General features: G+C 44.4%; 2 protein-coding genes across 2 annotated transcripts in view; one reads left to right on the top strand and one right to left on the bottom strand.

Annotated features, from left to right (window-relative positions):
- The window catches only part of GFM1 (G elongation factor mitochondrial 1), a 59,949-nt gene that overhangs the window by 8,081 nt on the left and 25,817 nt on the right, over nt 1-26,051 (bottom strand). Inside the window, exons 8-14 of the mRNA XM_044288741.1 lie at nt 23,840-23,924; nt 21,093-21,230; nt 20,517-20,618; nt 19,649-19,705; nt 12,367-12,504; nt 12,189-12,271; nt 396-558 (exon numbers count right to left, since the gene is read on the bottom strand). Of these exons, the coding sequence (XP_044144676.1) occupies nt 396-558; nt 12,189-12,271; nt 12,367-12,504; nt 19,649-19,705; nt 20,517-20,618; nt 21,093-21,230; nt 23,840-23,924 (766 nt within the window). The remainder of the gene's footprint in view (nt 1-395; nt 559-12,188; nt 12,272-12,366; nt 12,505-19,648; nt 19,706-20,516; nt 20,619-21,092; nt 21,231-23,839; nt 23,925-26,051) is intronic.
- LXN (latexin) lies at nt 2,619-12,328 on the top strand. Its single transcript, XM_044288742.1, has 6 exons — nt 2,619-2,912; nt 3,062-3,124; nt 6,749-6,926; nt 7,004-7,140; nt 8,917-8,979; nt 12,027-12,328. Exons 1-6 carry the CDS (start codon nt 2,781-2,783, stop codon nt 12,132-12,134), a joined length of 681 nt encoding a protein of 226 aa, XP_044144677.1. The 5' UTR covers nt 2,619-2,780; the 3' UTR covers nt 12,135-12,328.

Genomic DNA, 26,051 nt, shown 5'->3' with positions numbered 1-26,051 from the left:
ATACAAAAAAAAAAAAAAAAAAAAAAAAAAAAAAAAAAGCCTGGTAAAATTAAAAACACACTGTACTATTGTTTTTTACAATGGAACTCTATGGTGAACGACATCCTTTTTTTTTTATAAAATTTTTTAAAATATGTTCAACGGATGGGAAAAACATGATGTGAACCCAGGCTAAGCTATGATGTGTTTCCAGACCCAGTAAAGTTGTGTCCATACACAAGACAGATTAATAGCACTAAAATCTAAAAAAAAAGAGTTAAAGAAAATCCCCCACAACCACGTTTAAAAATAAAAATAAAAATTATATTAAAATATATATATATTTTATTAATAATAATATAAATAATAATAATAATTTGATCGATGGATCAATGGTACAAAGGTCAGTAGCTCACCTTCTCCACAGCAGGGATTAACTGTTTCGGGACATTTGTTCCTACAGTTCGGTCTTCAAACTCCACTTTTGTGTAATTTTCAGGTTCCAGCGGCTCGATAAACCCAATGACCTTACCGTACTGGCCTGCCCCACCAGACTGCTTCTTATGAGTGAAATCAAACCTGAAAATAAAAGATTATTATCAAAGATCTCCCAGAAAGGGTGCAGGTAGAGTCTACAGAAAGGTGGGAACTGCCGTCATAACTCTTCAGGTAAATGACGCAGTCGGCCTTGACATTTGATTTACATACATAGACATAAAGAGGACCTGTCCCCTCTCCTGACATATCTGATTTAGGGCTCATTCAGAGGACTGTATTCATTTTATGGCCTTTTTTGCGGGGCCGTGGAATGAAAGTACGGACGCAAATGAATGGGTCCGCATCAGACGCGCAAATCGGACAAACATACAGTCGTCTGAATGAGCCCTTAGAAACTACTTGCATTCTCCATGTGACAACAATTATGGAGCATCTCGATCAGGGGAACACAACGTTTCTTGGTTGGGGGCCACATTGTCAGCCTGAACCAATTCCAAGGGCCGAAAATAAAATTTAAAGGGGTATTACCAACTTAAAAACGATATTTATGGCATATCGAACATACACTTCTAGTACACCCATCTAATGGGATAATACATGAAAGATACATGTGAGCAGCCACAAGACAGACATACATGTCTGTTACCAGATGGTTAGGCGCTGCACAGAATGGTATTGACGACCGAAGGTTGTGCACCCCTGATCTAGACATATTTTGATAAATGGCAGCACTGATTGGATAATGTCAGAATGTGCAGGGACACCCCCACCCACTGGTACCACCCAGTTGTATTTTTATTCATAAAACTTCTAGCAGAAATAAGAGGACCAGCACTACAGAGAATCTTAATAATAAATGCTTCAGAATTGTCATTTCATGCCAAATACAATTATTTACTACAACAGACGTGAGGACTAGTGACAAGTCCTCTTCAAGGAGTTTTACAGCATTGATAGCACAGTTATTAAGTGGTTTCGTTTCTTTCTGACTGGAAGACCACAAACAGTATCTCTCAACTTATCTTCTGCATCAGCTCCCTCAAAGTATGAACTACCACAGGGTTCAGTCTAATATTGTTTGGAGCTTGCATGCTACCATTACCACCTAGAGTCCCGGTCTGGCACACCACTACATATGATGACCCATCTCCAGCCATATATCCCCGATTAGTCAGATGGTAAAAACTAAACCCTCTCTTGATTTGAGGTCAAAGCCTACCAGCAAAATTGCAACTTGTACATTCAACACATCTGTAACTGGGAAACAATTCTTTCAAAGCTCAGTCCATGTAAGTAATTTGAGTGTAGCTGTTGGTGGGGAATGCATTTCTGGAAGCAGGTATCTACCACTAGCTAATCTCCATACTTTTACCAGAGGAATCCAATTCTTCCAGAAGATCTATCCACACTGGCCTTCATAACCTCATGACTGGACTGGACTGCTATAATGCCCTATATATAGGTCTTCCAGACAAAGCAATAAGGCACCGTCAGTTAGTCAAAAATGCAATAGCTTCCCAAAAATACAGAATACCCTTTTAAATTTGCTTCTTGACCTAGTTACTTGAAAGAACTAGATACCCCACACCCCTCGCCATCCTCTCAGATCAGCAGTCATGACTAGATTGTCATTACCCAGGATCCAACATAAGACATTAGGAGCCACAAAGCCACCACTCTCTGGATCTCATTACCTGGACCGAACAGACATCATCCTAGGACATATTTTCATCAAGACTCAAAACGCACCAGTTCAGTTTGGTGCTTGAGGGCAGGTTTCACATTGTCTACACAGGGCATTAGAACACGCTGATCAGTTTACTCTGGAACTGCGCTTTGATTCCCTTGTGAGAACAGCACATTACAAATGTTGTTATTGAGACCTGCAGAATTGTGAATGCTGCTCTGGGATATAACACAGCTGAAGCTCAGGATCAGTGCAAGACAATCGATGTACAGAACTGACCAAGTTACTCAACGGTTTGATTTGTTCAAATGAAAAGAAAAGCCAAAAAGGTTTAAAAAAAAAATTCTTCACTGTATTGTTCACTCGAAGAAGGACCTGCCATTTGCAGGATGCAGGCTGGAAGCTGTCAGTCTTCAGAAGTCCAGAGTTCACAGAAGACAAGCCCTTCCCACCTTCCTGTGATGTCAGGCCGGGGAGCTTCCTGATTGCAGCTACTCTACCCTATACAAGTGCTGAACGAGGATTTTGCAATACCATTTATTACACAGAGCAACCGTCACTGTGAAGCAGCCCTGCAGTGCATCGTGTCTTACCTCCGATCTAGACAAGAAGTACAATGGAAGTTTTAAAACCAAGTGAATACCCGGCCTCCAGAGCGGCAGCTGTGGCTGTGAACTGCATTAACTACTCACTAGGGGGGCCACACCGGCTTTTTGAACAGCAGGACGTGACAAGTGCTTACAAGGAGGTAAGACTGACAACAGCATTGGGCTAGAAGTACATTACAATGACCCTTTTGATATCTCTGTATAGCTCAGAGTCTGCTAACATTTGTAGATACACCTTGAGAAATGTTAAGATTCTTACAGAAGAATTTTATTCCTATTATTTTAACAGAGCATTGAAGGAGAAGGCAACAAATATTACCTGGAATTTGCCATCAAAGATGCCCTGAATGAGGTCAGTGTACAGTTTCAGTAGATAAACAGGTTAATGAGTACATATCACATATATACGCCATGATTATCTGTTCTACATTTTTAAGTTCTACCAGTCTAACCAGTTAGACTACCAAAACTAGCAGTATTTATCCAAAGCGTCATTAACTTTTCACAATCATAGAGCTATATCAAAAGTTGTGATTGGTGGGGGTCTGAATGCAGACACCACCTCTGATCACTAGAACGAGGGGAGAGAAGTGCGCACATATTGCGCTCTCTCCCCTGGCTGTACGAGAAGAGCTCTAAAAATCTATGGGCCCGTCTCGATCTTGTCCTCACCAATGAGGACATGTGTACTTCTCTCCCCCGATTCAGTGGGGGTCTTAGTGATCAGACCCCCACCAATCACAGCTGTTGATAGGTCTCTATGATACATCAAGCTTTGTGAAAAATTAGTGATGCTTTAAGGGGTTTTCTTGAAGTAATGGGCCCTTTACAATGGCCGACAACTGAAACGTTACTAGCAATGCTGGTTAGTGATGATCTGGTAGTGTAAATGCTGTGTAAACACTGGAAACGACAAGTCTATATAGGGAAGAGCGATGGCATTAGGGCTGCGGTAAACAATTATTTTAGTAATTGAGTAGTCTACCGATTATTTTTACGAATAATCGAGTACCCTAATAAGAAAAAATAAATTCATAGACTGTTTTAATTTATAAAAACTCGGACCCCCTGCCATCAGTCCCCAACACCCTTCGTTCCCCCCTGTGTGATCAGTCCAAGTGCATCAGTTTCCCCCAGTGTCAGCTACATTATCCCCCAGTGCCATCAGCTTGTCCCCCTAAGAGCCACTCCAAGTGATGAACCAGGCGGCAGCGGTCCAGAGCGCCCCGGACAGCAGGAGGTAAGTCATCCAGCCATAGAGCATGACTCAGTGACATATATTACAGAGAAGAAGCGGTGACCCCCCCTGACGTGTCTGCCGAAACTACAGAAAATACTTTCTGTTCATGAAGGCACTCTCAGGTTCAGTCACAATCCGCCTGTGATGAGGACTTCACCCCTGAGCACTAATTTATGGGGGATCCCTATAGTAGTTTCTTACTCCTATTATTGCTGAGCCTGCAGCTCAAACCCCGGTGTTTATTACATACGGCCCCTCCATGCTGACTGCGCCCTTCTCCAGACTCTTCAGCTTCTTGCTAATCGTCCCATTGACTGCGGAGTGTTAGTGCCGCTCGTTCGCAATCCAGCCGCCCAGTCAGGATGCTTTTCATAGATTCTCTGTCCGGGCTCTGGAAGCCCTGAGCTCAGCAGTAATGAAGCTTGCAAGTGCGCATCGCCTGCAGTCCCCGGCCGCCCGGATCCTCCTTGCCCGCACCATGTCACCCCAGATCTCTGTAGTGTGCTCATGGCAGCGTCCTCACTCCTACTTTGCTGTTTTTTGCAGTGAGGTTGTGGACATGGAGTGGCCAGTACTTACCTTTCCTGTAGGGGCTCCGTTCCACAGCTCCTCCGTCTTCTTCTCTGCGTGCTGCACTGCCGTCCTGACGTCACAGCGTCTGGTCATAGTGCACGCATACGTGCACTATGTCCTGACGATGTGGCAGGGCTGAAAATGCAGCGCGGTACAGGGCGACAGGTGACCACGGAGAGGTAAGTAATAGCAAGCGTATGACTCCTGCTTCGTTGTCAAATGACACAAACGAATCTTCAATGCAAAAAATTTGCATTGAGGATTTTTTTGTGTAGAATTACTCGATTTAAATCGAGTAATCGTTTCAGTCCTAGATGGAATTAGCGATCGCTCCTCCCCATACTCTGGAGGAGATCTCCTCCACTAGCGATCAGCAGATTGCCGGGAAGGAGCACTTCCTTCCCGACAATCTGCTTGTACATCGTCCCGTGTAAAGAGACCATTAGACACTGGAGGACTAGCCTTAGCATGAACCATAAACATTTGTTCGGGCAAGGGAACTCATTGTTCACACAGGCATAGAGCCTAGTCCCTGGGGCTTACCTTCTGTCCATTCCCGTTCATTGTGCCTGTCTCCGTGAAGGAGCTGCACCCCCACTGGACAGACATTGATAACCTGCACTTAGATGCTGCGAGGAGCTGCTGATTGTTGGGAAGGAGGCATTCCTTCCCGATGATCAGCTGCTCGTTCAGTGAAGGTAAAGCTCTGTATTTACGTGCAGTGATCACCTCCACAGTATGAGAATAGGCAATGGCTACTGCCATCTCTAGTCTCTATATGAAATCATTGTTCCAGGGCAGCAGAACGCTGTTTACACTGTACAATCTGCTGCCCAGGAACGATGATTGAAGAGTCCGCACCTCAGGTCATTTCACCCGATTAACAAGCAGGCCATGTAAATCAGAAAACCCAAGGCTGGAAACACGCATGCCATTTTTAATGACAAAGCCAGACGTGCATCCTACCAAAAAGGAGAAGCATAGGTTTTTCTTTTTATATTTTTTTGTGTATCCACACTGGATGAAAAACTGCATGAAACAAGTGCCACAAACAAATCTGCATGTGTGATTACCACCTCAAGGGTCTCACTGACAACAGACTGAAAAATCACCAGATCAGTGCAACACTTTGCTGCCTTTTACAACGATACCATGTTAACAGCTAATGAAGTAACCATTGATGTAAGAGCATTTATGTGGTGGTGGTGGTACTGTACTGGGCAGGAGAAGGTACTTACTCCTAGGGATAGGCAATATCAAACATATTCATACGATAACGATATTAAGAAATTTATTGCGATCATTATATATCGCGATAAATACCCGTTTAAAAAAACACAAGGGGACGTTACACTGTGTGGGGAGAGGGGCAGCCACAAGGGGACGTTACACTGCGTGGGGCAGCCACAAGGAGAAGTTATACTGTATGGGGGCCACAAGGAGAAGTTATACTGTATGGGGGCCACAAGGAGAAGTTATACTGTATGAACAGTATAATAATGTCATGTTGCTCATGTATGGAGGACTCATTATTCCCTAATGCCTGCTATTATAGATCAGTGTGCAGACTGCAGGTTGCAGGCAGGAAGGAATGAAGGACCAGGCAGCAGAAGACAGACATAGGACCTTTATGTACGACACCCGGGCCGGTTCTATTCTATGTTTAAGGTCTCGTCTCTCTCACTCCTCGTAAGCCAAACTGTGTGGGAGTTGCAGAGACTTTTCCTGCCTGGCTGTTGTGCTCGCCTCTGCTGTTATCCAATTCCAACGTCAGTGGGCGGAGACCTGAATACGGGGAGATAGGAGGAGCCGGAGGAGGCCGCTGTGGTCAATAATGTGGTTGCGAGTACTGTTATGCAGGGGCAGGCGGACACAGATTTAGAAGCTGTCAGCACATCACAAAATACCACGGTTATGAGGAAACAGCGATATCGCCATATCGCTGTTTCTTAATACTGCAGTATATCGCCGACACCGGTTTACCGCTCAACATTACTTACTCCTTCACGTGGATGCATTCCTTTACAGTAGAAATCTCCATTTAGATGTCAAGAAGTTGACCCGGGTTAAATCTGATCCAAGTACTGCAAAGTACAGTCTGAATAAGACCTTTAGGAGGGGTTGATGAATATTTAAGAGTCATCAGTAGGTTTTTCTCCTCAGGAACCACCCATAAACTGTATGGTTGAGGTCCTCTACTACACAAATAAGCAGCAAACTGCTCCTAATGTGACATACACACTACAGGCCGAGCCAAAGAACTACACCGAGGCAAAAGACAAAGAATTTTACAACAGGATGAAGAGTCGCTCAGAAACACTGTTTGCCGAGGACATTCCAGGTAATTTGGGCCTTTAACTGATGAGAATTATAACTAAACATAGCCCACTGACGTATCATCACTATTTGATATTACAGATAAATACGGCAACGTTGCACCCGACATGGAGCCCATACTGCACCTGGCGCTGGCTGCTTGTGATTTTGTCAAGTGGCAAAACTCTACAGAACAGACATTCTACAGGATGGCCGTCATTAAAAGCGTTAAACAGGTGGTAAGTACAACTAACACACTAAATGCTTTAGTCAAAGACATAAAGGGATTTTCTGGGACCTCAATATTGATGACCATTCCTCGGGATAGGTCGTTAATATTAAATTGATGGGGGTTAAGACACCCAGAATCTCCTCTGCTCAGGAGGTTTTAGGCACCTGCTGGCACCAGAATCCTTACTGCGGACAGAAGGCTCAGTCAATGGTGTAGTTTCCAGGGCACTGCAGCTAACCTGCAGTACCCTGGCACACACACTACACAGTACAGAGGACGAGGGTTAGAAAGCTGCACGATTATAATCATTAGAATGGAATGATGGAAGAACGGCTGCAGTAGCAATCATTTCTCCGCCATTTACTTTGCATTGGCCTATGTAAAAAGCTGATGCAAAAAAGTCCTGGGCAAGGTCGACTGGTGCTTATACTGCCACAGCACTGGCCAGTCTCTAAGAACAACTCCAAAAGCTGCTACCCTAACTTGATGCAATAGATTGCCAGGAATGCCCTCATCCAGTTACCCTCCAGGAGTATCAGTGGAATCTTAGCATATGTAATGGAACACAGTCCGAAATAGAGCTACACCTCAATAAGTGCACACGAGGGGCTCCACACTCTTCCAAATCACAGTGATTCAATCATGTGGACAAACAATAAAATGGATTCTGCCGTTTAGTGAGTCATTATGTCAAACTCATGACTCATAGATGAAACATCTTCATGTCTTTATTTCATACAAAAATCACTGGTTACATTGGCAAATTCCAATGTCCAAAGGATCCCGAGGCCAACATCTTCCTGGCCTCCTCCCCACCATGTCAGTATGTCTCCCTCTGCGATAACATCCTACTAGCATCTTTCCTTTTCCTCTACCATTGACAACACCTTCCATTTAAGATGATAAAACGGATGTGCCAATTCAAAAAAATGGCAAGCTACTGTCATTCCTCTGAATTTTCAGTCGTCCACCTTCAAGTTACCTTTTTTCTCCTTCTAACGTCTTATACTAGACCTGTGTTCATTCAAACGATTTTTAATTCCCCTTGTTGTCAGCCCCACATATGCCTTTCCAGAAGAATCATATTGCAACATACTACAGTACTTAGACACAATACTTTTAATCATCTGAGAACGTCTTTCGCATTTTGAAATTAAAATTTTCTTCATCTTTTTTGACCTTCTTGTATACTCTTTTTTAAAATGTATTTATTTTACTCACTTATATATCATTGACATAGTCCTAAGTTGGCTTGATTGAATTTCTATAGTATATGCAATGTAGCCAGTACATACATCATACATTTATGCTAAGATTTCCAAACACTTTCATATAAAAGGTTGTGTCCACCTCGCCTGAGGCGCCCTTTGTTGTAAAGGAATGGTTGGAGTGCTCGGTAACAAAAAAGTAAAGTATAAACAGTGTTGGGTAATTCTAATTCCCAGGCAAAAGACGATAAAGGTATGCTAGCATCCAACATCCACGCAGCAAGTACCAAAGGGGTTGGGCCAAGTTTAGGGGATAACTAACAGATTGCTGGGGGTCCAACCACTGGGTCCCCCTACGATCCCGAGAACAGAAATCCTGTTACTCCGATCGTAAGGAGCAGCAGGTCAAGCATACACCCAGCCGCTCCAATCACTCTCTATGGTCCGGAGAAAGCGGAGTACATGATATAATTCTGCTTCTGACCAATAAACTGCATAACTGAGAACAGATTATAGGATGGTAATCCACATACTGATGACAAACCTGATCTAACACAGTTTTTTAACACTTGCAGAAAAGGGATGATGCTGCCCTGGAATTCCAGTACAACATGCTGATCCACGAGATGGTTTCACAGGTAAAAGTGTGAAGTAACTCTTTGAAGGGTATCTGTCAGCAGATTTGTACTTCTGCAACTGGCTGACCTGTTACATGTGCACTTGGCAGCTAAAGACATCTGTGTTGGTCCCATGTACATATGTGCCCGCACTGCTGAGAAAAATGATGTTTTAACATATGCAAATGAGTCTCTAGGAGCTTTACTTATAGAGGCTCTGCTCTCTCTGCAACGGCCATGCCCTCTGCACTTTGAAAGACAGGTCCAGGTGTGATCATGTTTACACTGCCTGGCCCTGTCAAAGTGGAAAGGGTGCAGCAGTTGCAGATAGAGCAGAGTCTCAATGTGTAATGGCAATGCCTCTGTTGCTCATAGAGGCTCATTTGAATACATCATTTTTTCTCAGTAATGCAGGGACACATATGAACATGGATCCAACACAGATGCCTTCAGCTGCCAAGTGCACAAGTAACAGGACAGCCAGTGTCATGGGTACAAATCTGCTGACAGATGCCTTTTAACAACTAGGATATGCTGTAGATTTTTGACCACACAGTTTACCATGAGGGTCAAATGTAGTGGATTCTATCCTGCTTTTCTTAAAAGGAACTTTTAAAAAGCAATTCCATGAATGCAGTTCTGAAGCTTGTAAAGGGGTCTTCTCATTATACAGTGCCTTGAAAAAGTATTCATACTCCTAGAACTTTTCCACATTTTTTTTCACGTTACACCCACAAACAATGGTATTTTATTGGATGTGTGTGAAGTGATAAGAAAATGATACATGGTACATTGTATTCAACCTCTGTACATTGAAATCACTAAATAAAATCCAGCATGACCAGAATTCACCTACCCTAATTAGAAAATAGAGTCTACCTGTGTGTAATTTATTCTCAGTATAACTACAGCTGTTCTGTGAAGGCCTCAGAGGTTTGTTACAGAACATCGGTGATCAAACAGCATAATAAAAACCAAGGTGAACACATCAGACAGGTCAAGGATAAAGTTGTGGAAAAGTCTAAAGCAGGGTTAGGTTATAAAAATAAATTAAAAATAAATCTCAAGCTCTGGACATCCCACGGAGCACTGTTTATCATCCAAAAATGGTAGGAGTATGGCACAAATGCAAACCTACCAAAACCCACCTAAACTGACAGCCCAGACAAGGAGAACATTAACTAGAGAAGCAGCCAAGAGGCCCATGGTAACTCTGGAGGAGCTGCAGAGATCCACAGCTCAGTTGGGAGAATCTGTCTACAGAACAACTGTTAGTCGTGTACTCCACAAATCTGGCCTTTATGGAAAGTGGCAAGAAAAAAAATTGCTATTTTTGAAAGCGAGCCATAAGAAGTCCCATTTGTAGTTTGCCACAAGCTATGTAGCGGACACAGCAAACATAGAAGAAGGTACTCTGGCCTAAATTCAAAATGCTATGTGTGGCAGCAAACTAACACTGCACATCACCCTGAACACACCAACTCCATCGTGAAACATGGTGGTGGCAGCATCATGCTGTGGGCATGCTTTTCTTCAGCAGGAACAGGGAAGCTGGAAGGATACATACAGGGCAAGCCTGGAGAAAAACCTGGTAGAGGCTGTAAAAGAGACTGAGGCAGAGGTTCTCCTAGCAGCACAGCTACCCTAAACATACAGCCAAAGCTACAATGGAATAGTTTAGATCAAAGCATATTCATGTGTTAGAATGGCCTAAAGTCCAGACCTAAATCCCACTGAGACTGTGCGGCCAGACTTGAGTCCAAAATAGAGCCAGCAGTGCAAAAAATAGCCTGAGCTATTTTGCAAATATGGGCAAAAATGTCAGCCTCTTTATCCAAACTTAAAAAAAAAAAAAAAAAAAGTCCTCTTTAAAAATGTTATTGTAGCGAAAGGTGGTCCTACAAAGTATTGACTTGAGGGGGCTGAAAAAAATGCACATCACACTTTCCAGAACTTTATTTATAAAAAAAAAAATGTTGAAAACCTTGTATCCTTTTTTCACTTCACACATTTGCCACATTGTATTCGTCTATGACATAAAATCCCAATAAAATACATTTAAGCTTGTGGGTATAAAGTGAAAAAATTTGGAAAAGTTCAAGAGGTATGAATACTTTTTCCAGGCACTGTAGGCCACCCATTTTAAAATGCAGTTCTTGTTCCTGTCACCACCTGAAAAAAGCTGATCTTTCCAGGGAGAAAGCGCAGTCAGCACACATTTATTTGGTATCACATGGTGGTGATCCCCGTGAGTGACTGCCCAGATACAGGTGAAACTAGAAAAATTTGAATATCGTGCAAAAGTCCATTTATTTCAGTAATGGAAATTAAAAGGAATTGCACTCTGCAGCTTAAAATTAGAATTTTGTGAAAAGGTTCAATATTCTAGACTCAAAGTGTCACAGTCTAGTCAGCTAATTAATCCATACGCCCTGAGCACGGGGTACCTCAAAATTGTGACTTTGGGGTTTCATAAGCTATAAGCCAAAATCATCCAAATTATAACAAATAAAGTCTTGAAATATCTTGCTTTGCATGTAATGAGCCTATATCATATATTAGTTTCACCTTTTAAGTTGGATCACTGAAATAAAAGAACTTTGCACGATATTCAAATTTTTCGAGTTTCACCTGTAATACAAGGATGCTCAAATTGGCCCGAATGGGAGCCACTCTCAGTTCTGGCTCGTGGTGGTGGTGGTGGGTAACAAGTTTGAAGATGCAAAAAAAAGTTAAAGGCTACTGACACCTTTGGGCCACTTGTTGCATTTTTGGCTAAAAATTTACTGAAATCTTGAATATGCGATCTTGTAATCGCTTGTACCACCCCAGGCTGCCTTAGTAACCAACTGGAAGCTATCAATTTTGTAGCGAGGGCTCCGTTTGGAGGACAAAGGGAGCCCACTTTTTTCCTGTCTAATCCCTCAGATGCCGTGCTCACTTTGGGATCCCTTTGCAAGCATGCTCCATACATCCCTCCCGCATCCTGGATGTAAGGTTACGCCCAGGTGTGGGAAGGGGTTATTGTACGAGATAATGTAATGAACTAATAATATTCTGAATTCCAGAACATTGAGCCATGGTTGATAGAAACTGTATGGGACCCATCAGAAGGGTTAAGAGTCAAAAATCAACAACGTCTACCAAAAGTCAACGCAGATAAGAACAGCAGCTGACATACACGAGCTCAGAAGACATCCAGAACATTGCATATACCACACAATACTCACGGAACAGATCTGGCAATGGTCTCCCTGAAGGCAACTTTAGGTTTTCCCATAGTACAAGGACAATCATATTCTCTTTCCAGCCGCTGAAATAAATAATTAGGGAAAACATTTACTAATAAATATATTCACCAATTACAATATGCTATTTTACTTGTCTACTTCTCCCACTACGTTTTACCTGAGCATAAATCTCCAGATGCAGTTCTCCCATCCCAGACACTATAGTCTCTTTGCTCTCGGTGTCATAGTGCACTCTGAAGGTTGGGTCTTCTCGTGTAAATCGATTGATACCTTTCGAAAACTTGTCTAGATCATTCTAGGAGGAAAAAAGTAAAGAGAAACAGTAAATATACAGAAATGACTCCAGACACAAGAGGGGGAAAAGGAAAAGTGTGAGACATATGGGGTCATTCATCAAACTGGTATAAAGTAGAACTGGCTTAGTTGCCCATAGCAACCAATCAGATTCTACTGTTCATTTTTTAAAGGAGCTGTCAAAAATTAAAGGTTAAATCTGATTGGTTGCTATGGGCAACTAGGCCAGTTTGATAATTGACCCCCATAGCAGTCGTATACTGTGAGCCTTGTCTCTAGATCAATGTGCCATTATCCAAGGCTTGGCAGACATACAGTATTTTACTCTTTGGCTCCTTGCATGTGGTATCCCAGCTATTGTATAGTATTGGCACTAGGAATGTCCTAGGATCAAGAGTACTTATGGAAGCATATATTTTCACTTTGTAAGATGTACCTAGGTACCTCCCCCAAACTTCGTCAGACCTCAGATTAGACCCCATATCTTCATCAGACACCCCCAAACTTTATTACCCCTCAGATAAGACACCCCAATTGGACCCCCAATCTTTAGCAGACCTCAGATCAGAAGTAAAATAAATAAATTAAATCTCCTGCTGTGGACAGCATGCTCATCCTGTACTCACAGCTCACTGTTCTTCCTGCGAGCCCTGCACTATGACCTGACATCGCACAGCGTATGATCGTACTGCATGCCTATATGCACTACGTCCTGCCCCTATACAGTCAGGAACAGTGCAGCGTGGGGCCTGGAAAAAACAGGGAGTGGTGGGTGTTGGAATACAGCATGACCTATCCTCAGGATAGGTCATCAATATCAGATTGGCGGGGGCCTGAATCAGGCACCCCTCGCCTATCAACTGTTTGAAGAAAAGGCAACTCTTGTAGAAGTGCCACCTTGTCTGCTTTGTTTCCCCGCTCGCCGCAGCAATTGCAGTGGTGAGCAGGTGTAATTACAAGTATGGTGTCCCCATTCACTTTTATAGGACAGCTCTGTCTGTTCAAGTGAATACTACAGAGCCGGTCCACATAAGTGAATGGGGACGCCATACTTGTAATTACCACTGCAATTGCTCTGTTTACCTACTCGCCGCAGCAGACAAGGTAATGCTCGTACGAGTGCTGCCTTCTCTTCAAACAGCTGATCGGCGGGGGTGACGGGAGTCGGACCCCCGCTGATCTGATATTAGGTCATTAATAGGAGAAAGCAGACATTCGCTTTAGGCTGACAGTAGATTGTGCAGTTTTAAGAATCACTGTTTATTCCAGTGCCCGTACTGTCTGGTGATGATGTAGATGGTATGTCTGGTAGCCTCCATCTTGATGAGGTTTCAGTTAATGGTCGCTTTTTTGTCCCGAGTAAAACAAACCAGTTCTTTGTTCTCCCACGATGTCCGAGCTGCAAACACTGCAACAGTGAGTACAGCCAGCACTACAGTCACCGCTCCCTGCGCCTTGTTCTGTTTAACAGGACTTTCTCCATCTAGCTAACATGGAGAGCGACGTGTAGGGGGTGTGACCTGTGCAGAGGGAACAGTGTGGCAGACTGAGCAAACCCAGCAGGAAGCAGATGAAAACAGGACGTTCTGGATTTAAACATCCTGCCCAGATGAAATAATGCAGAAAACAGGGGAAGGAAAGGGCTGGCATGATAAACAGGCAGATGGGGCAAAATATGCAAAATTTGCAGAACTCTGGGAAGATTTCAACAAACTTTGCATTAATCAATAGCACAATGTGTGTACATGAGGAATAACACTATTTCTGGCCATTATATGACTTGTATCTGGCATTTTTAACTGTTTTCTTCATGCCAAATATTTAGTTTGCAGTTCTCCCAGATCTGGTGGTTGGAGACTAGCTCCCATCCACTGGGCATAGAAAGTAGAGGAAAATTTCTCACACTCACTCAGAAGCAGACCCAGCAACACAGAGGACAGTACAGAGAAGTGCTGACTTGTATGGCTATGAACAAAGCACTTGGGCTGATATAGAAACTTCCCATTTGAGCTCCTGCACATGGCTGTAAGCGTTTTGCAGATCCGGGAAAAAAAACAAAAACAAAAACAAACAAAAAAAAAAAACACACGGATCCGAGCCGAGTGCATGCCACCATTTTTTTTTTTTAACTCCTGCAGAAATGGTCTATCCTTGTCCATAAAACAGACAAGAATAGGACATGTTTAGTAAATACACTGCGCTGCTCGAATTGTCCAGTAGGCATCCGGATTATATTGGAGTCGGATACAGACCGATATAGACGAACATTGGATGAACTAGCAGAAATCCCTTCTACTTCAGAATTGGTCCGTTTGTAGGAACCCAAAAGGTAGCACAGATAGTCAAGAACCACCAACAAAAAGGCAAGATAAATAATTTATTGTAGTCACAAAAGGTAAAAGGTAATAGGCATATCAAAAACCATCGGCCCTCGTGTCCTTGCCCGACCTAGGTTTCACTTTTGCTTCGTCAGGGGCTCATACTCCACCCTCATCTGGGTGTCTACTTTATACAAGTCTAGGGCGGAGGAAAACCTCATCCCAATTGTAATACGTTATAATCAATACATACAATATTAATCCAATACCCAAAATGAACAAAACCAAACTAAAATAAAACGTTCTACCCTTTAACATTGTTCCCATTCTTACTTACCGTAATTTCTGATAATTAGACCCAACAGTTTTAGGGTCCATTCACACGTCCGCAATTTCGTTCCGCAGTTAGCGGATGTGCTGCCCGGATCCAGAATTGCGGATCCGCACTTCCGGGTCCACAATTCCGATCCCGAAAAAAATAGAACATGTCCTTTTCTTGTCCGCAATTGTGGACACGAATAGGCATTTTCTATTAAGTGTCGCCGATGTCCGTGTTTTGCGGATCCACAAAACACACACGGACGTGTGAATGGACCCTTAATCCACTTTTCTCAGAAAACATTCTACAATTCCATTCCTAATTTTATCTACCCGGTCAATTCCTAAAGGCTGTTGCATACATCATTCCCGATCACATGGTTGAATTTGGCTGATAACAGGTACAACACTCCTTCCATTCATAAAACATGCGATTGGGTCCGCCAATCATAGTTGGAGGAACTTTCATTTATAGTTCAAAATCACTTGGTTAAAATTGGCCAATAAACCGTTACTATTAGTTCGTATCTTACGAACAACAGTTCATAGGGGCAGATCAAATTACTAACATACTCCACGATTTTAGGTTTGCATTCCTCACCCAGTTTAATGCCAATGCAGGACCTATATAAATTGCTATCAAGAAAAATTGGTCCGTACTTAAAAATGATCCAATTTTGGGATCTGTAATTCCAGCTAAACCAGATATTATACATTAAAAAAAAAGCAGCAAATTTACGAGATTATCTAGTCCATAGCCATTTCCCTATAAAAGGTTGAATACAATAATAGGAGCAAGTTTACATGGTGCGGCTTTTGTCTTCCGTGCAAAAATCTAAAAAGGGAGAATAGAAAAATGAGTATACAAACAATTGAGTCCACCAAAAATGGTTCCAGTTTTAAGATCAAAGGGGAAATTACATGTGACCATTCAGGAGTCATCTACCTACTGGAGTGCCCTTGCGGCCTCCAGCCGGTTGAACGGACTATGAGAAAGCTTAAAACTAGGGTTCAGGAACATATTCGGAATATTAAAAAAAGGTTTAGAAAACCACAGTGTTTCCTTACACGTCAAGAAAGTGCACGGTAAAGACCCTAGAGGGTTAATATTTACAGGAGTGGAATTGGTTAATCAGAAATGGCGAGGAGGAGACCCATTGGCTAGGATAAACCGATGTGAAGTGGAATGGATCTACAGATTAGGAAACCCGCAGGGATTAAATACCGAGTTCGATCTGATGCCCCGTCTAGTATAAATACTATGATCCCATGTACTTAGAATAAACATTGGTTGTGGCATTTAGCTTTGAAATAAATTTAGATGAGATTGGAGTATGTTAGTAATTTGATCTGCCCCTATGAACTCTTGTTCGCAAGATACAAAGTAATAGTAACTGCTTATTGGCCAATTTTAACCATGTGATTTTGAAGTATGAATGAAAGGGGCTCCAACTACGATTGGCGGACCCAATCACATGTTTTATGAATGGAAGGAGTGTTGTACCTTTTTATCAGCCAAATTCAAACATGTGATCGGGAACGATGTACGCAACAGCCTTTAGGAAATGACCCGGTAGATAAAACTAGGAATGGGATTGTAGAATGTTTTATGAGAGAAGTTGATGAAAACTGTTGGGTCAGAAATGAAGTAAGAATGGGAACAATGTTAAAGGGTAGAACGTTTTATTTTAGTTGGTTTTGTTAATTTTGGGTATTGGAATAATATTGTATATATTGATTATAACGTATTACAATTGGGATGAGGTTTTCCTCCGCCCTAGACTTGTATAAAAGTAGACACCCAGATGAGGGTGGAGTATGAACCCCTGACAAACCGAAAATAAAACCTAGGTCGGGCAAGGACATGAGGCCCGATGGTTTTTGATATGCCTATTACCTTTTAACTTTTGTGAGTATAATAAATGATTTATCTTACCTTTATTGGTGGTTCTTCACCATCTGCGCTACCTTTAGGTTCCTACAGATGGACCAATTCGGAAGTAGAAGGGATTTCTGCTAGGTCATCCAATGTCTATATTGGAAATCTGTACCCGACTCCAATATAATCCGGATGCCTACTGGACAATTCGAGCAGCGCAGTCTTTTTACTGTGAATTGTTGATTTATGGTGTGAATTGAACCCACTCCACCTTGAGACCTGCAGCGCTACGAACAGGCAACGTAACAGGGAATTTTATTTTGATTTGTTAGGACATGTTTAGTGATGAGCGAGCTTCTGTTTTCAACTACAGCGTACAAGTTTCGGGTTATCTAACAAATCCCTTATGGATTCCGCTACCACGGACCATTAGTTATGGACCACAGAATTCCTAGATAACCCGAAACTTGAACGCTGAATTTGGAAACAGAAGAAGTTTGTTCATCCCTAGACCTGTTCTAGGGATGATAACTCCAGTACAAGGCATTTTTCTCTGCTAATACATATTATAAAGTGTCTTACAGTTGCTTGTACTATTGATTTATGCAAAGTTGTGTGAAAAAATTAGGGACCAATTTAAGTGTGGCCCAGCACCACAAATCACAACAGAATGTGGATTGCAGATGTCAGGGACCCCTGTTCTAGCACAACCAAGACTTAGAGTCTTCCCTCTAACACAGGTTACAAGTCATGTAACCTGTGGCTTAGACATTCTACAGATGACACGCACTGGCCACACGCCTTGCCCTTAATATACTAAAAACAAATATCACAGTATAAACCATGAGCAACAATACGGGGGGGGCACCATTGTGGGGAGCATCCGGGGATGGCACCATTGTGGGGAGCATCCGGGGATGGCACCATTGTGGGGAGCATCCGGGGATGGCACCATTGTGGGGAGCATCCGGGGATGGCACCATTGTGGGGAGCATCCGGGGATGGCACCATTGTGGGGAGCATCCGGGGATGGCACCATTGTGGGGAGCATCCGGGGATGGCACCATTGTGGGGAGCATCCGGGGATGGCACCATTGTGGGGAGCATCCGGGGATGGCACCATTGTGGGGAGCATCCGGGGATGGCACCATTGTGGGGAGCATCCGGGGATGGCACCATTGTGGGGAGCATCCGGGGATGGCACCATTGTGGGGAGCATCCGGGGATGGCACCATTGTGGGGAGCATCCGGGGATGGCACCATTGTGGGGAGCATCCGGGGATGGCACCATTGTGGGGAGCATCCGGGGATGGCACCATTGTGGGGAGCATCCGGGGATGGCACCATTGTGGGGCGCATCCGGGGATGGCACCATTGTGGGGCGCATCCGGGGATGGCACCATTGTGGGGCGCATCCGGGGATGGCACCATTGTGGGGCGCATCCGGGGATGGCACCATTGTGGGGCGCATCCGGGGATGGCACCATTGTGGGGCGCATCCGGGGATGGCACCATTGTGGGGCGCATCCGGGGATGGCACCATTGTGGGGCGCATCCGGGGATGGCACCATTGTGGGGCGCATCCGGGGATGGCACCATTGTGGGGCGCATCCGGGGATGGCACCATTGTGGGGCGCATCCGGGGATGGCACCATTGTGGGGCGCATCCGGGGATGGCACCATTGTGGGGCGCATCCGGGGATGGCACCATTGTGGGGCGCATCCGGGGATGGCACCATTGTGGGGCGCATCCGGGGATGGCACCATTGTGGGGCGCATCCGGGGATGGCACCATTTTGGGGCGCATCCGGGGATGGCACCATTTTGGGGCGCATCCGGGGATGGCACCATTTTGGGGCGCATCCGGGGATGGCACCATTTTGGGGCGCATCCGGGGATGGCACCATTTTGGGGCGCATCCGGGGATGGCACCATTTTGGGGCGCATCCGGGGATGGCACCATTTTGGGGGCATCTTATGCCATTTGTCATCCACAGATCCCCCCATAACAGTGTCTCTGTGTAGTAATTGACCCCCAATACAGGGGGTGGGGGTCGGCTTCTTGTTTTGTAATGGCAGCGGGGCCCAGTGTAGTCACTGTATTCTACTACACCGGGCCCCGATCACTGTAGTAATCATATAGGCAATGTTAAACTGTAAATTCATCTCTAATCCAGGCTGTAGTACGGTACTTACTACTAACTTCCATAGCAGGCAGGAGGCCAGGCGAGCGGGCGGGAGCGTAACTCACTATGTCACGCGCTTGCGCCGCCTGCTTAACTAGTGAGTTATGGAAGTTAGTAGTAAGTACCGTACTACAGCCTGGATTGGAGATGAACTAACATTGCCTATATGATTACTACAGTGAGCGGGGCCCGGTGAATTAGAATACAGTTACTGCACCGGGCTCCGCTGCCATTACAAAACAAGATGCCGGCCCTAGTCCCTCCTCCTTCCCCTGATACACACGCCGGCCGCGCTGTGCAGCATTCGCCCCATAAGACTCAGTGCTAATTTCCCCCCCGCGAGTGCGTCTTATATGGTGAAAAATAGGGTATCTTGAAATAGTTAGGCTCCTATTAAAATACATAATCAGATCCATAGAGTTTTGTGATATTCATATATTTTACCTTGTTACCAGGCTTTATTGCTACAGAAATGACAGGGTCTGGCACATGGATGGATTCCTGTGATTACAAACAAAGCACATGTAATAATCCTGCACAAACTGGAAATCACCATGAAATATACTGCTTGAGAATAAATGCAGGAGAACCATGAGCTGTGAACGCCAATGGCGGTCAGTGGAAATGCTACTCATGAATGCTTAATTATGCATTAAAGGGGTTGGCCCATCATAGACAATGGTGGCATATCACTAGGATATGCCCCTATTGTCTGATAAGAGGCGAGACCTGCACCTACACCGAGAACGGATCGGGTAGAGCAGTGACTGGAGGACCCCGGGTTCCAGCCAATGGCAAGCGCTCTCCCCATAACAAGTGAATGGGAGCGCTTGCGCGACTACCTCTCCCATTAATTTGCAAGGGGCCGACAGAAATAGCCAAGACAGGGCTCGGCTATTTTCGGCGGTCCCAAAGAAATTAATGGAGGGCTGCTGCACATGAGCAGTGCGCCCTCCACCACCTTTCCCACTCCGTTCTCGGTGTAGGTCCTAGCGATATGCCTGCATTGTCTATGATGGGCCAACCACTTATGAGAAATATTTACTCATCAGGCGGAAGCCATCTATTGTGATAATAATCATATTCCCATGGCTTCCAAGTCATCTCAGCAGACACAGGCCTTACTGTGCAAGCAGTCTCATAGGAAAGAAGCAAAATGGATATTATTCGATGGAACCATATCATGATAACCAGGAACACATACATAAACCTAGTTATGACAACCATTTGTTTTTCACCCAGAAACAATTGTATGGCAATTTTTATTTATTTTTTCATTCAGTATTTCTACCCATAAGAGAGTGCTGCTCACCATTGAGATACTGTCATTGGATTTGCTGGTAAATGTGTCTCCGCTAGCGCAGTCAATACCGAACAAGGCACAGATGTCTCCTGCAAAAGCCGTGTCCAAATCCTATAGGAGAAGAAAAATGACTCAAATATCTGGATTTACAATCCCAAGTTAGTAAACATTATGTGAAATATACTACTAACGGAGACCAGCGGTACAATGGACGAGAACAGTTATGACAATCTACTTTACAAATCTTCACAAGAAAACTGTGCAAAAATGCTTAAAAGGGGTTGGCCCATCTCAAACATTGGTGATATACTGCTAGAATATGCCACCAACGTCTGAAAGGTCCCACCTCTGTGACCCACACCTATCCCTAGTACGGAGCCCGCAAAGTGAAGGAGAGCGCACCGCGCATGTGCAGCCACCCCCCATCCATTTCTATGGGACTGCTGAATATAGCCAAGCGTTGGACAGGCCAGCTCCTTTACTATGCCTCAAAAGGTATGTGTACTCAGCAGTGGTAAATGGGGCACTCAACCTTCGTAGATGGACTAATCAACACTGTGCCAACTAAGCAGATCAGAATGATACCTCCATCAAATCTGCATGGAGACGAACCAGCCTCTGTACACGCACTCTCTTGCCAGTCCTTGTATTGTAGATGTAGTCACTTTTCTTCAGCATTCCCCGATACACTCGGATATATGTTAGTTGACCAAAACGACCAGCCTGCGGCAGACATTGAGAGAACAGGAAAGGTATAAACAGCAGTGATCGCTCATGACAGGTCTTGCAAATACTAGGATTTCCCCACTACCATTTTATTACAACTCTTTGTCGTGGCATTCCTCTAATATTCCTACTAGAAATGTAAGGAAACAGCCTATTTTGGACTTCAGGGCACAGTGATTTTTTTTTTACTTTTTAAGGCAATGTTACGAGATAAACATGATCATTCCATTATATGGCTCATTACGGACATAGCGATGCCAATTATGTATGTATTGTGTTTTAAGAAATTTTTCTGTAAATAAAGGAGTTTGTAAGCAAATGGGATTTTTTTTTTTACCCGATTATTGGCTTATAAATCCCAGCAGAAGACTTGAACATGAAATCCTCCGATTTCCCATATATGTATTGCAGTGTATTAGGTCAGACACATTAAAAAGAACATAGTGCCAATTACGGCCGAATAGGCATCCGTACATGGCAGGCCATTGTTAGGCCCTTGGCTGCCATAACTCCTCAGTACCCTGCAACTGCATTGTGGTAGGAAGGTGCCCTCTATCTAAACACAGATGCCGTGGTCAGCATCAACTGTGGAATCTAAGGGGTTAAATATCTGGGATCAGTTTGATTTCTGATCCCACCTGTTAAGAGTTAGGTGCAAGCTGTAACAGCCAGCACCAGCAAGGCATGGTCCCGAATTTTGATTGATGGCCTAGCCTCAGGAGAGGCCATCAGTATAAGGCCTCATACACACGACCGTTGTGTGTTTTGCGAAGTATTGCAGCATATTATATGGGAAATCAGAGGATTTCATGTTCAAGTCTTCAAAACAAAAACAGAGCCCTTAGGCCTCATGCACACGGCCGTTGTTCTGGTCCGCATCTGAGCCGCAGTTTTGGCGGCTCGGATGCGGACCCATTCACTTCAATGGGGCCGCAAAAAAAGCGGACAGCACTCAGTGTGCTGTCCGCATCCGTTGCGCCGTTCAGTGTTTCGCAAAAAAAAAAATATAAACATGTCCTATTCTTGCCTGCGCTTTGCGGACAAGAATAGGCAGTTATATTAATGGCTGTCTGTGCCGTTCCGCAAAAAACAACGGTCGTGTGCATGTAGCCCAAGACTGACAGAGGTTCAACAGCTGATCGGTGAGTGTGTTGAACCTCTGTCAGTCTTAGGCTTCATTCACACGTGCGAAGGCAGAATTACACAGCTCTGCCCATTGTGTAGTGGATCGAGCTGGTAAGTGCAGCACTTCTCCAATGGGGTATACTGGTTACATTATGTTATCCCCTATCCATAGGATAGGCGATTACTATTACATCAGTGGGGTCCTAACGCTGGGACCCCCACCGATCACGAGAACGAATGAACAGAGTGGCCAGTTGTACACGTGTGCGGTTGCTCTATTCATTTCTATGGGAATTTCGGAGATAGTGGAGCGCCGAACTCTGCCATCTGCTGAACTCCCATATAAATAAACGGAGCGGCCATGCACATCGCTGACCAGCTGCTTTGGTCTCTTCAGCAAACTGCAGAGGGGCACGGGGCCCCTATTCTCGTGATTGGTGGGGATCTGAGCGGTTGGACCCCATTGATCTTCATGTAACCAGAAAACCCCTTTAAAAGTGTCTGGGAGCAGTGCTGCAGTTACCATGTCCGTCCACTACAAAACAGACTGAGCTGTGTAGCTGAAGCTACAAGGCAATAGCTGATCAATGAGGTGGAGGGTGTCAGACCCCTGCCAATGGCCTATCTGGAAGATAGCCCATCAATATCAAAATGCTGGACAACCCCTTTAATATTCCTCTTCATGTCAAGCCTAACTTATTCAGGACTTAGCAGGTTTCACATGAACGTCAGATTTATATAGGCATTTATAGATCATGCTTTGTACACAGTAATTAATGGGGCAGTGAATATGTTGGTTATAGGAGGGGTCTAGGTAACCCACTGCCATTACAGCAGCAGCACATCACCCTTCTATCTTAGTCTCCAGGCTATCGGTCCTACAAGAATACTTTAAGGCAGGTTCTCCGCCTCGGAATGTGAACAGGAAATCTTTCTATTCACTGGCGATACACAGAGAAACTGAAAATGTTGAAGCGCAAATTGGAGATAGGCATTAGAATCGGAGTGGTTGGCACCGTTGTCGAGTAGCGCTGAGATCGAATCCAACCAAGACTAACACGTGCACTGTCCGTATGTTCTCCCCATGTTTACGTGGGGCTCCTCTAGGGGCTCCGGTTATTTCAGCATTTGGATTAGGAGCCCTGGTGGAGACAGGGGCTGATGTGAGCGGTCACCACAGAATATGTAACCTCTGTATAAAATGTGTATAAAAGCTTATCACAGTGGCGCACACTGTGATTGGAGTGTCTTACTTCACGTCTTTGCGACTATATTCTCGTCACGCAACCTCTACGTTGTCTTTACATCTGAATTTAGCAGCAAAACTGTTGCACGTACCAATAATAAATTAGGCACATTTAATTACCCCCTTGGCCATACCCTGACACTTTGAAAGCGAGGCACAACAACAAAACTGCTATACCAGTCAACTCTTACACGCAACTGTACACGACGACTGAATATCAGAATTCGGCACCTACCTCCAGTTTGAATGCAAGTCCAACAAAGGGATGGGAATCGTCTCTAACAGAGCTCATCAAAATCTTGGTTGGCTCTTCTGAACTCCTAAAAATACAGACACATGTCAGTAAAGTTATCATTGATTCATGCCTATGTCTACCAAACAAATGTGCATGTATAAAGATCCCCTGTCTTACCACCAGGAGGATTTTATTTAAAATTTTCCAGAACACTGCCGAGGATCCAAGCACCTAATAATTTTACAAATATTACTTTATCAATTATAATGTCAGTTTCCCCAAGACAGTACTCTTGACCAGTGATGGTCAGTTCGCAGTGTTCGCCAGCGAACGCATGCGGGCTGCCATCTTTAGTAAGGTAGACTCACCCGTCCGGCGATGCACAGGTAAGCCCTTCATCTGGCTGTTCTCAGAACTGCCTGCTCCCGGTGACTGCATTTGATTTCAGACCGGCTCCCGGCACAGGTAAGGGCTTACCTGTGCATCGCCGGACGGGTGAGTCTACCTTACTAAAGATGGCAGCCCGCATGTGTTCGCTGGCGAACACAGCGAACTGACCATCACTGCTCTTGACAGCAAATTTAAAAAATCCTATGTATATTAATATTTGAACGGAAGTCATGTGTAAGACTGGAGCACTGTGCAGACATGGACCAAACTGTATTAAACCAATGGCCCAGCGGCGCCGGAGAATGTCCCCATGTAGCCATAGCATCATGCTAGGTCACATTTTCAGTTTAAATGACCCTCCGGTTCAAGGGGAAAAAATATAAATCACATTAACTGGGGAACAAACAGAACACTTACCTGGTGCCCTTCTTTTCATCTTTTTAGATGCAGGCCCACCAATTCCTGGGCTCCCCTTCTGCCAACTGAGATGGACACACCGCTTCTCAGACTGCCTGATCCACAATGTGCTTTTGGTAGCCCAAGACACTTCCTGGCCAGCGCTGCTCAAATAAGCAGTGCTGGCCATACTAAGAGCAGGGCTGGACAAGCAGAAAGTGACAAAAGAGGAGCTTGGAGATCAATAGATCTGCAGCTGAAGAGATGAAAAGGAGGGCATCGTGTAAGTCTTCTCTATGTTCTTCAGTTAATGAAATTTTTTGTTCTTGTACCGGATGGTCGTTTTAAAAGATAACCTGTCACCAGTTCAAATTCTAAAGTATGTGTGCATCCATCAATCAGCATGGCTCCACTGAGACATTCAGGGGCCATTGTTTTCTTTGTGGAAGGGCACCCCTATTCCCAAATTACTAAAAAGCAAAACAGGGGCAGACTGAGAATTAAAAAAGGACCTTTCACGAGTCCAGACATTATGAAATATGTAGCAGGATATGTAGGACACTGTGTAGGGATCTAAGAGCGCTTACAAATTTTTCTGGGCGCTGCTCCGTTTGGCCGCCGTGCCCCGGTTAAATTCTCCCGCATTGAATGCTAATGAATCGGTATAGGGAGTGATGCTCTCCTTTGTGATTGGACCACTCTACAGCCAGGGAGAAGGAGATGCCCATTGAGAAACACGGCAGTCTCCTCCTCAATGTACCGATGCTATTCATTAGCATACCAGTCGGGAGAATTCAACAGGGGCACAGCGGGCGAACAGAGCGGCACCCAGAAAAAATAGTAAGCGCTCTTAGATTCCTGCTCTATAACCTACCTTTTACAATGTTCATCCGACAGGTTAGAACATGTGCTATTTTTTAGAGCAGGTTGTTACGGACGCGACAATACCAAATAGGACAACATTTTTGGGTTGTTTGTTTCAGTTTTACATAATAAAGCATTTTGGAAAAAAAAAAAAATCATGTTTTAGTGTCTCCATATTCTGAGCGCAATATATATATTTTATTTTTTGGCAATTGCCTTAGGTAGGGTCTCATTTTTTGCGGGATGAGATGACGGTTTAACCTCTTCAGGACACAGGGCGTACAGGTACGCCCTTATGTCCTGGTACTTAAGGACACAGGGCGTACCTGTACGCCCTGTGTATTTCTGATCACCGCCGCGCAGCGGGCGGTGATCGGAAGCCGGTGCCTGCTCAAATTATTGAGCAGGCACCTCGGCTAAATGCCCGGGGGGAGGTCCCGTAACCCCCCCATGTCGGCGATCGCCACAAACCGCAGGTCAATTCAGACCGGCGGTTTGCGGCTTTTCTAAGTTATGGCGGCAGGCGGTGCCATCAGGTCCCCATGCGGCTGTAGGGGGGACC

The sequence above is a fragment of the Bufo gargarizans genome, chromosome 4, assembly GCF_014858855.1.
Source record: "Bufo gargarizans isolate SCDJY-AF-19 chromosome 4, ASM1485885v1, whole genome shotgun sequence".
NCBI lineage: Eukaryota > Metazoa > Chordata > Amphibia > Anura > Bufonidae > Bufo > Bufo gargarizans.
The sequence above is the reverse complement of the archived record's forward strand: the minus strand, read 5'-3'. Positions and strand labels throughout refer to the sequence as shown.